The following is a 12,351-nucleotide window of genomic DNA, read 5'->3' on the forward strand; positions in this document are numbered from 1 at the left end:
TCTGCCCTACAGCCCTTCTTCTCCTGCCTGCCCCAGGGCTCCAGTCACTGGCCAAATAAACAGGTTTTTAAAACCAAAACAACCCCTCCCCACCCCCAGCAACCTCCATCAGGATGGTAGGTGGATTTCCACACTGTCGGGATAAATAAACGACTTGGCTAAATGCACCCCTGTCCCTTTCAGTCGAAGGATTGCTGAGAAGCTACCATAGCCACCTTCCAATATCTCAAGGGCTGTCACATGGAAGTTGGAGCAAGCTTGTTATCTCCTGCTCTGGAGGGTAGGATTCAAACCGATGGATTCAAGTTACAAGAAAGGAGATTCCAATTAAACATCAGGAAGAACTTTCTGGCAGTGAGAGCTGTTTGATGGGGGAAGGGCCTCCCTTGGGAGGTTGTGAACTCTCCTTATTTGGAGGTTTTTAAGTAGAGGTTGGATGGCCACCTGCCATATATAATCTGGTTGGGATTCCTGCATTGCAGAGGGTTAGGCTGGATGACCCTCAGGGTCCCTTCCAACTTTGATGCAATTCTATGATGCAATTCTATGATCTCAGCATAGTGTGGAACACAGAGCATGTGACCTATGTGGCTGCTCAGGCTGCTGTCCAGCTGCTACCTGCAGATGGGCAACTTCAAGGTCCCTCCTGCTCCCTGCCTTCCTAGGGTTCTTTAGAATCCTCCGCAAAAATAATCTCTCAAAGGACCCGTTGATGGCATTTTACCATTGTACTGTTGAGAGTGTATTAACCTATGGTCTCTGTGTGTGGCTTGGGTCAAGGAAAAAACAATGCTGTCCAGGGTTGTAAAGACTGCAGAGAGAATAATTGGGTGCATTCTTCCCACCTTGGATCAAATCTGTGCTTCCAGGTGCCATAAAAAAGCTGCAGAGATAGTGCAGGATAGTGTGTACCCAGGAAATGATCTCTTTCAGTTTCTGCCTTCTGGAAGAAAGTACAGTGGTGCCTCGCAAGACGAAATTAATCCGTTCCGCGAGTCTCTTCGTCTTGCGGTTTTTTCGTCTTGCGAAGCACGGCTATTAGCGGCTTAGCGGCTATTAACGGCTTAGCGGCTTTAAGAAAAAGGAAACAAACTCGCAAGAACTCGCAAGACGTTTTGTCTTGCGAAGCAAGCCCATAGGGAAATTCGTCTTGTGGAACGACTCAAAAAACGGAAAACTCTTTTGTCTTGCGCATTTTTCGTCTTGCGAGGTACCACTGTACAGGGTTATAAAGACTAGGACTAGCCACCCGAGAAACAGTTTCTATCCAAATGCAATTTTGGTTTTAAACACAGTGTAGTCTTTATGTGAGTATATTGTATTCAATTATGGGGTATCAGAGTTTTTAGGGGCTAACCAGGCTGCGATAGCAGGCTTGTGGGTTTTTGAATGTCTGATGTAGATTTTTTCAATTTTGTTGTTCTGTATGGGACAATGACAATAAAAATTATCGTATCATATCGTATCGTATCATTTAAACCAGACTGGGATCAGGCAGCCCTTCAAATAGAGGACTATCCTCTTTAAATTCGGACACATAGCCACCCTAACGCCACCATATATACAAACTTCCAATTTCAGCCCCCCACCCCCCTCCCAAAACCTTAGCTGATGAATGATGAGGTCTAAAGCAGGGGTCAAGCAACCTTTTTCAGCCGTGGGCCGATCCACTGTCCCTCAGACCATGTGGTAGGCCGGACTATATTTTTTTTGGGGGGGTCTGATTCCCAGACCGTCCGTGGGCCAGATTGAGAAGGCGATTGGGCCGCATCCAGCCCATGGGCCTTAGGTTGCCTACCCCTGGTCTAAAGTACCGTATGTTTGACCTTTGGTAAACAAACAGCAGGGCTTGTGTAAAGGAAAGCAAAGGAAGGTGTGTCTGCAAAGAGGGTACGAAGAGGAAAAAGTTGACACTACCAAATAAAAAGCTTCTTCTGAACAAGGAAAAGATTGTCTCTGTCTCTCTCTCTCTCTCTCTCTCTCTCTCCCTTGTGGCTATTTATCTTCCCCAAGCAAGGCGAATCACATTCCTCACTGAGGACTAGGTCCCTGCCAAGTTTATTGAACAAGGAAACCATTTTCCCCCTTTGTGCAAACTTTTCTATAGAACTTTAAGCCAGTTCAGGTGGTGTGGGAAAATTCCCGCCCTACCCTGCGTGCCTGTACTTTCTCAAAGAACTAATCTCTTCTTTTTCTAAATAAATGCACATCAATGTTCTTTTGATCCCATCAAAACCGAAGTTTCGTCTGTCAGATGTTAAGGTGCTCTTATTGTGGGCATTGTTTCAAATTATCGCCTTCAGAGATTCTGTGATTGAAAAAGGGATAAGGTAAAAAAAAACCAACAACCTTGCTAATCGGACTTTTCAGCTGCCATGGAATGTTTAGGGACATTCTGATTGCTGAGGGTGAAGGTGCCAGATATAGAATTATTTATAACACTGTGGTATCTCTGAGAAAACTGAAAGGTCGTTTTGGCTGGGGGGGGGAACGTTGCAGTGCCCTGGGTCAGGGAACGGTGAATGTTTCTGGCAGCAGGGGGAGAGTAGGAGGAGAGACTGGGTTATTAATGAGATTATGTCTGCTTTGGAGTTTGTCAGTTTTAACAGACCTGCAGATGTGGAAGCTGCACCAGTGGTTTCTCTTGCTCCTCTCCCCGCTCAGTCCCTTTACCCCATGCTCTGCTCCCCTCCAGCCAGATGAAGCAAACAAGCTTCTTCTGTGACCCCCAAAAAGCTGGAGGGGAGGTTGGGCAATAGGACTCAGTAGAGAGTGGGGAGGAATGGAGCAACATGGCCACAGCTTCTTGTACAGTTCTGGATTTGCCAAAGAAACAGGCATGATCTTAGGCTTGTACGACCGAGGACCCCACAGTCCTGGATTTACAGAAACAGTACCAGTTTCTGATTTGATGCTGGAATGTCCCGCTTTCCCTTAGGACATCCCTATTTTCATCAGAGAAATGTTGAAGGGTATGGAGTTATGCAACCCCCTTTAGAATACTTCTGAAGGCAGCCCTGTATAGGAAAGATTTTTTTGTAATGTTTAATGTTTTATTATGTTTTAATATATGTTGGAAGCCACCCAGAGTAGCTGGGGGAACCCAGTCAGATGGGCGGGGTATAAATAATAAAATTATTATTATTATGGAATAGGATGTCCCAATTTTCATAAGAGAAATGTTGGAGGGTATGAGCATGACATGAGGGGACATCATCATCATCATCATCATCATTATTATTGTTTCAATCTCATGGACCTCTCTACCTGTACTCTGAAGTGGTACCACTCAGATTCAGGTTTGCCATCTCGGTGACGCCAAGGCAGATGGTTCTGTGAGGTCAACCAGGTGATATGTATTAGATTTTATACATTTATTTCGACCCACTGGCCTTTTAAAAAATGTTACTTGTTTCCCTGCAGGTCGCTTTAATAAATTCTGGCGATTCATGCAAAGTTTCTGCAGACATTTTACTTCCTACTAGGGTGGGAACTTAACACATTGTGTTTTGTTTTGTTTTTAAAAAGGAAATTCAGCACCAAGAAGAGAACAAGGACATGGATTTGCACATGCTAATACATATATAAAATATACCTTCAATAGAAAATACATCTCACTGAGGTGGGGGAGAAGACTGTGGCTAGGTCCCTGCTGTGAGCCTGCTCAGTCTGTTTTTTCAGCTGCTCACTACTGATAGGCTATTTCAAGGCCTCCTTATAGTGATAGCAGGAGAAGGTTGCTTGGAGTGGATGGAAATCTTCCAGAGTTGCTATACACAGCAGGAGACCTGAGAGGCAAAGGGCAAGATGGGGAGAGGAGTAAAAAAAACATGCAGGGTTTGGAATCTGGATGGGCTGAGTGTTACCAGAAGAGGTTGTAAGGATCAAGAAGAAGGAAAGAGGATGATCATTGAGGGCTGGGGGAAAGAGGTTGATGTGCCCAGAGGATCTCCCTTAGCTGCGGTTGTGAGTCTAATGTGGTGCTGCTTCAAGATGGGAGTCAGGAGCAAGACAGCAGTAACTCACAAGGTGTCAGTGAAGTTAAATTCATTATTCGAGGTTCTCCAGTTCCAAACTCCCAATTCTCTTTGAGCCCTCCTAAGCAAATCTCACCTGCCGAATTTTCGATCTTTGACAGCTGTGCAGCGCCTAGCACAAAGCCATTTGGAATCCAACAGTTCCTGGATGGATGACGACTACCCTGAGGATGTTGAGGAGGACGAGGAAGATGAGGATGAGGAGGAGGAAGAGGAAGAAGCTCAGGATTCAGATGACACCGTGAGGGAGATGCCCGGCCTTTGCAAGCCTGGGGGTAAGCAATGACAATAGCAAGCAGACACGCGAGAGGCGGGGGAGGGAGACTGTGGTGCCAGCAGGGGGCAGCAGAGAATACCCATCTTGCGCTTGGCATGGCTGGGCCTGGCAGCTTCTAGGTAGCTCCTACAGCGGATGAGTCACATGTCAATTTGTTCTGAAGCCATTGTGTTGGTTTATTAAAGTTATTACCTGCACAGCACCATCTTAACACCGTCGTTGCATTCGCTCTCTTTGGTCAGTATAGTATAAATGGATAGGGAAGGGAAGGGAAGGAAAGGGAGAAAGGAATAATAAAACACATTACACTGTAGGAGCCCACACCAAAACCAGGGGGGAAAGTGCAGGAGTATTTTCTGGGAATTGCAGAAAATTGTTTTGCGCTGCCTTCAGTCTAAGCACCATAGCAAAGGAAAGGAAAGTTCAATCATTCATCCGAAACCACAGCAGAGAAAAGGATATGCCTAGATTATGTTCCATAGGAAATGTGTGTGTATATATATATATATATATATCTAATCTACACTTAATGACCCACCCAGTGATATTCTGAATACCACTCATGAAATCACCCAAGATATCCCTCAAGTAATTAAGGAACAAAAGAAGAAAAGGCACACTAATCTAGGAACTTCCTCTTTGCCCAGAACGTTGGAGGCTATACACCACACCCCTCAACAGTATTTATAGGAACTCAAACACCAGACTCTGCTCTGTTCCAGTAACAAGAAGCCGAAAGCACCAGCCTGAAGATGACGAGTGAGACCTCGTCGAAACGTCGCACAGACACCCCGACTCTTACACGGGAAGACACCCGAAGACACCCAAACCTGCATTCCTGTACCCGTGAAAATCTACGAAAGCAAACATATATATATATATATATATATATATATATATATATATATATATATATATGCAGGTTTTGGTGTCTTCGGGTGTCTTCCCGTGTAAGAGTCGGGGTGTCTGTGCGACGTTTCGACGAGGTCTCACTCGTCATCTTCAGGCTGGTGCTTTCGGCTTCTTGTTACTGGAACAGAGCAGAGTCTGGTGTTTGAGTTCCTATAAATACTGTTGAGGGGTGTGGTGTATAGCCTCCAACGTTCTGGGCAGAGAGGAAGTTCCTAGATTAGTGTGCCTTTTCTTCTTTTGTTCCTTAATTACTTGAGGGATATCTTGGGTGATTTCATGAGTGATATTCTGAATATCACTGGGTGGGTCATTAAGTGTAGATTAGTTGCTAAAGCTTTCGTGTCTTGACCTCTTGAGCTTGTGAAGAGTTTTTCTGAGAAGATGGCTGTGCTGCATTTAGTTGTGCTCTGGCTTGGCTTCGTGTATAGGGGCGAGCTATGGTTTTGTGCCTTGTGCCAGCCAGATCTGTGTAGGGATTGCAGGGGGGTGCAGCATCCGGAGGTGCCACTATAGTTTGGCTACTGGATGGAGTCTGTAATATGTCTGTGGAGAGGGTCTGGGTTTGGGTCTGGTGTGGTTGATTGGTGACGGCGTTCTGTGTGCCTCTGGTTCTGGTGTCGGTTTTTGTGGGGAGGGCTAATTTCCAGATGTCTGGCAGGCGGGACGTGTCGTCACGCTTGTTCATGTTGTGAGGGTGTTTCTCTATCTCGATGGCTTCCATGATTATTCTCTTGTGGTGATGTTCCATGTTAAAGAGCAATTTGGAATCTGCAAAATTAATTTCGTGTCCTGTTTCTTTCATGTGTTGGAAAAGAGAGGAAGTTTTTTCTTCTTTTTTGACGGCATTCTTGTGTTCTGCGATACGTGCATTTATTCGTCTGTTTGTTTGTCCAATGTACGTGGCTGGGCAGACTTTGCAGGGTATTTCATAGACCCCTTGGTTTTCCAGCTGGATTTTGTCTTTTGGGTTTCTGAGGATATTGGCTATTTTTTGGTTGGTGCAGAAGATGACGAGTGAGACCTCGTCGAAACGTCGCACAGACACCCCGACTCTTACACGGGAAGACACCCGAAGACACCAAAACCTGCATTCCTGTACCCGTGAAAATCTACGAAAGCATATATATATATATATATACACACAACCCTTCAGACTGAAGGCCCATCTAGCTAGTCCAACATCCTGTTTTGAGCCACATGCTTCTGGGAAGCCCACAAGTGGAGTATGGAAAACAAATCGTTTTCCAAGCCTAAAATAGACGAATACTTCCCCACTCTCTGCCTGCACTGCTCTTGGCAACAGGAAGCAGCCCAGCTTTCATCTGCAACAAACTCAGATGTCAGTGCTGCTGGGATACAGAGAGGGATGAGCTGTCCACTCCAGCTTCCATGTTCTCCTCCCCTCCCCTCCCCTCCCCTCCCCTCCCCTCCCCTCCCCTCCTCTCCTCTCCTCTCCTCTCCTCTCCTCTCCAGCAAACTTATTGCCTTCGTGGTTGCAGCAGGAGAGCCCACTTCCCAATATACAGTGGTACCTTGGGTTAAGGACTTAATTTGTTCTCGAGGTCCATTCTTAACCTGAAACTATTCTTAACCTGGAGCACCACTTTAGCTAATGGGGCCTCCTGCTGCCGCTGCACCACCGGAGCACGGTTTCTGTTCTCATCCTGAAGCAAAGTTCTTAACCCGAAGTACTATTTCTGGGTTAGCAGAGTCTGTAACCTGAAGCGTATGTAACCTGAGGTACCACTGTATAGGGAGAATCTACTGGAAGTTCAAATTTACATTGCTCCATCTCCCTAGAATCCAGTCCTGCTCGTACTGTCTATTTGTAATCCAAGTCTAGATCTTAACTGCCTAGCCTTATGGGTACAAGTGTGGACCCATCCCCTATGACTTTGCTTCCCGCCCGCTCCTTGCCAAGCATTTCCCAGTTGTTAAAAAGCTAAATTTTGCACGCAGAATTAAGTATGCAAAGATAACCAGCGCAGACCCGAAAATATACATTGCCCCCAATACATCTGAGGTTAGTCATCGCAGTCCCCCTGCAACTGGGGGAATGAATTAGCCATGACTCACTTGGGTTCCGCTGCTCAGCAATGACTCATTTACCTGGATCAAGGCCATCATCTGCAAAGTGAATTTGAAATTCATCATTTGGGTTTCTTCAACCCAAAACTTGGCTTTTTGTGGAACTGAGGGGTGCATGCATGCAGCCTGCCTCTTCTAAATCCTCCCCTTGAGTCTTTCTTCACGAAATGCATAGTTCTTCCATTCATTGCCAAATCGTTTAGCGCTTGCCTTCACTGTTGGTTGCTCTTAAAAGGATAGGATATAGTCATGGGGGCAGGTCTAGTAGCCACGACAAGCCAAATGGAACCTCCACAATTCAAAGCAGTACAGTGGTACCTCGGGTTAAGTACTTAATTCGTTCTCGAGGTCCGTTCTTAACCTGAAACTGTTCTTAACCTGAAGCACCACTTTAGCTAATGGGGCCTCCCACTGCTGCCGCACCGCCGGAGCACGATTTCTGTTTTCATCCTGAAGCAAAGTTCTTAACCCGAGGTACTATTTCTGGGTTAGTGGACTCTGTAACCTGAAGCGTATGTAACCTGAACCATATGTAACCCGAGGTACCACTGTATACCTCTGCAGGTTGTTGGGAGGAAATAGCAAGCGATGGCCCAGCCGCTCAGTTGCCTACTTTTGACTTCTCAGGGACATCTGGCTGTCTGCTGCTGCAGATACGCCATGTCTAATCCAGTGAATCAGAAACACCAAAGAGTCTTGTGTCACCTTAAAGACTAGTGCATTTATTGTGGCATTTGCTCAAAGGCTTATGCCATACTGAATTCAGCAGCCTTCAGGGCTCTTGACTTGTTGTTGTTTTTTGCTGCAACAGTCTAAGCATGGCTGGTCCCCTTGGAAGTTCTTAATCAAGAAACTGGCTTCTGCCATCATAATGGCACTGCTATTTTTTTTATTTAAAAAAACTGCAAGTTTTGGCAACCCCTATGATTTTGCTAAATTCCGAACTATTGTTTCAGACATTTCTTTTCACTCCACGTCAAAAATAAATAAATCAAATTATATTCTCCGCTTTGGCATTTATCCTCCCCTACTTGGTTGAAAGATAGAATTCCTTCCCCTGACTTCTCCCCATTTCTGCTGCCCCCCCCATAAAATGCATTCGCTTCAGCCTGAGGTGATAGCTCAAAGGGTGCTCTGGAGAGCAGGGAGGGGCTGGTTCTCGAGGTCAAGTCGTTCTCAAGCAGGTGGGCTGTTTCCATGGCAATGCTCTTCTATTTAAAGGGCTTTCTCCCGCTGTTCGCCATGTATCCCACTCGCTGGGGGGTTCGCTGCATGTACTGAATACATTTCCCTTCATTTAGCACCTCTGCTGTCAGGGAGAAACCTGTAAATGGTTCCTCCTCCCCCCCCCAACTCTCTCTCTCTCTCTCTCTCTCTCACACACACACACAAGCTCCTTACCCCCAGTATGGGGAGAAGCTGCTAGTCTCCTAGGAAACCATCTTCCTCAGCAGGAAAGAGCTGTGAGATGGGAGAGGTGGCATCTATACAAGGCATCTTTCTCTCTCCCGCCTCCAGCCCCTTCTGTCCACAAATTCACTCCCTCTTGCTATATCAGAGCAAAAGGTCTGGAGTTTGGAGGGGGGTAGTTGCTAGGTGTCCGGCAGTTTTTAAAAAAAGCAGGCTTCTGTGGATTTCAGAGCATCACGAAATTGTGGCCACACAGAGCCTCTTTCAAACTGCAGAGGGAGGGCAGGGGGAAAGCGGAGAGGAGGACAGTGCCAAGTTGGTACATGGATGTGGCTGGGGTTTATAAGATCCTAGCGGGAGCTTTGTGATCACACGCTGGCTCTCAGGCTGTGTCTACACACACACATTTACTCTGCGTCTAGTGGGCTCCCATCCCAAGTTTGGGAACTGGCGTACATATAACATTAGCCACAATTCATATTTCCTGCAACATCTTGTGAAATACGGTGCTGGATGTGTTCCCTCTGCCCAAACCAGCTGCAACCTGAATAAAGGGGGAAAGAACCACCTAACCGTGTTCTGCGCCAGTGATGTGTTGACAGGGACTGGAAACTTGGTTTCTTTTTTCTTTTCTTTTCAAAATGCTGCCGCACAATTAGGCAATGGTGTTTTTGGATCTGGCTGAGATGGCAAAGTTAGCATGTTTAATTAGAGAAAAATCATTACTGGCATCTGTTAAGCATCGGAAATTTCGTATGGGCTTTTTGTGCAAGAAAAGAACGCGAACTTGTAATATTTTGATTTGAAGATTGAAAAAAGACTGGTTTGTAGATGATAGAATGGTTGGATTTTAAGGAATGGATATTATATGTTGCTGCTGGACAGAGAACTGGAAGTCCTTTGACTCATTTCTTTCTTTCTTTAGTTTTTCCTTTCTTTCCCTTTTTCTTTTATTCAGTTCTCTCCTGTTCTTGTCTTTTATTCTTTCTGACTTTGGTCCTTTTTTGGCTAAGTAGCTATTTTATCTTAGTATATTATAAAAAGATACTTTGTAATGGATTTGTGTTTTTGCATATCTATGAAGAAGTATCAATAAATAAGTTAGTAAAAGGAAAAAGAAAAGATATTTTGACCATGTTTTCATTTCCCAACTCATATTTCTTTATTGTCTATTCCAGCGTCCCAGTTGGGCCCAGCTTCCAAGGCAGCCTTGCTCAGGCAATGCACTGGTAAGAAAACACCTTCCTCTCATGCCAGATCTGCGTCCTGGCAATCTATCCTAGAGTTACATAATCAGAGCAATCAGCACTGGAGCTGTCCAAAGTCAAACAGCCCTGTGGGCTTTGCAGTTGTGCAAAAGAGGGATTCTCTTACCCTTTCGTGATAAACTGCATGTGCCAAATAGTCTCGTAGACTATTGTGAAAGTTACAGGAGGCTCTGCCCATCTTTTTTTCTTCTGGTTGCCTTAATCGGAACTTATGAGAGCTCTGGTCAAATAGCAAACAAGCAAGGAGACTTCCGGTAAAGATGGCGTCAGGTCAGGAAGCTGGCTCACACAATTTTAACCAATTTTCAATTGGTTTTAACCAATTATTTTATCAACCTTTTCATAACTTGGAACATGCATGGAATGCCTGCCGGTCTTACAAGGGAAATTCAGGAGGTGCCAAATCTACATCAAGTGTTTTAAACTTACAAATTGAATACGCAAGATGTATATAGCATTCCATGCAGAGGCATACCTAGGGACCCTTGCGCCATTGGCAAGGATCTGTATTGGTATTCTCCCCCCAAAAAAAAAAAAATCTCTTTACCACAATAGCCACATTAGAAATGACAGCATTTTTGCGACCCAAGTACACATTAGAAATGACAACATTTAATGCGACCCAAGTACGCAGAGCGTCCAGAGTGAGGGCGAGGCGAGGAGGAAGGGCCAAAAAATTGGCATGCCTTTGTGCCATGGTGTGAGAAGGATGGGAAGCTTTTCCTGGGTTTATCTCTCCACACCAGAAGCAGCACTGCACCACACACGTATTCATCATACCCCCCGTAGTCTCCATTTACCTTCATATCGCCCTGCCACTTTCCCTACCACTCAGCTCCCAGCTGACACAGATAGCTGAGGCAGGGAAGAGAGAAGATCTCTTGGGTGTTATTAGTCCCAGGTTCATAGGGACAGGAGCCCAGCAGGAGTGGCAAGGGAGAAGAATGTCGAAGAGCTGAGCCGCTCAATCAGCGGATATATCTATCCCAAGATTATACACCCCTTAGATGCAGCTCAGGAATGGTGTGCTTGAATGTTTCACCATACCCCCCAAAAAAATCCCAAACCCACATAGAAAAATGTAACATCCACTTCTCCATGACTATATATGGTAGTGCTCTTACATGCATTTCCCATCTGTACTCTGAAAGTGGTACAGTCTGGCTGGAGCTGTATTATGTGTCCAAATATATCTCCTTCTGATCCGCATCTTAGATGTCAGCACTTTGATAGAATGCTAGATTGCTGCTTTCCACACATGTATTGCATTCACTGGGAATTGTGTGGGCGTGACATGTTAATTTACTTCTGTTATCCTTGGCTCTTAATAATTTGCTTTCCCCCCTCCATCACTAAATGATCTGTGCATATACTCTCGGTGTTTTTGACATCGACCGCCTGCTTTTTCTTTGAAAGCACAAAGCAGCGCGCATGGGGCTCCATCGCAGCACTGACCTTAGCTTCTGCAAAGCTACAATATCAAGTGCTCCCAGATTGTTCATTGGTCCATATGTTTGTGTGTGCATGTGCCACCTTCTCACTGTTCAGTGTGCATTTGGCAACACTGGCTGTTGCTTATGGTCCTTCCAGATATGGGCTTAATACTGCGAAAGATTGTTGAGAGATTGCTGCAAAAAAAAAACCAACAACCAACAACTTGCATGTGTGAGGAGCACTGATCCCACAATAAATGTATATCTGGAAGCACCCTTGGAGAAGATTGTGTTGCTATAAAACCAGCTGAATCACAAAGATGCTGCAGCCTCTGTTATCCTGCCTGATAACGTTGCTGCTGGATGGGTCCAGATATAATCCAAGACACAACAAGAAGGCCACATCGAGTTTACCGTAATTGGAAAACACACGTACATGGTCTTCAGACTGGCAAAAGACGCACGCAGGCAGAGGAGACTACATACAAGCTCAAACGCACACAACGGGGCATTTGTGGGTAGTGATATTTTCTCTCTCCTTTTTCCTCTTCAATCACCATCCCGGCTGCCTGAGAAGTCTTGGAAAACAAGCCCAAAGAATCTGAGCATCCCATCTATCCTGCACTCTCCAAATCACAGAAACGGAAAGGTAAATGTGTGTGCGACAACTGCAGGGCTTAAGTGGGATTTATCACTTGGGTTATATGGGCAAAGGCAAAAAGCTTTTGAGAGCTAAAGATGGCATGGCAGCAGCGTCATTGCCCACGGGGTGCATACTTTGTTGTTGTTGTTGTTGTTGTTGTTGTTATTGTTGTTACCACCCCACCTTTTTCCCTGACAGAACTCAAAATAGCTTACAGATAAAAATAAGAATCACTAAAAGCATAGGGGGGAAATCATTAAAAAAACAATTAAACATTGATATA

The 12,351-nt window shown here is 45.2% G+C and overlaps 1 protein-coding gene across 1 annotated transcript in view; it reads left to right on the forward strand.

Annotated features, from left to right (window-relative positions):
• Positions 1–12,351, forward strand: part of PPP1R1B (protein phosphatase 1 regulatory inhibitor subunit 1B) — a 52,615-nt gene that overhangs the window by 33,407 nt on the left and 6,857 nt on the right. The window contains exons 5-7 of the mRNA XM_082197394.1: positions 4,139–4,312; positions 9,903–9,953; positions 12,003–12,074. Coding sequence (XP_082053520.1) covers positions 4,139–4,312; positions 9,903–9,953; positions 12,003–12,074 — 297 coding nt within the window. The remainder of the gene's footprint in view (positions 1–4,138; positions 4,313–9,902; positions 9,954–12,002; positions 12,075–12,351) is intronic.

The sequence above is a fragment of the Podarcis vaucheri genome (assembly GCF_965113315.1).
Source record: "Podarcis vaucheri genome assembly, chromosome: 13".
NCBI classification, from domain to species: Eukaryota; Metazoa; Chordata; class Lepidosauria; order Squamata; family Lacertidae; genus Podarcis; species Podarcis vaucheri.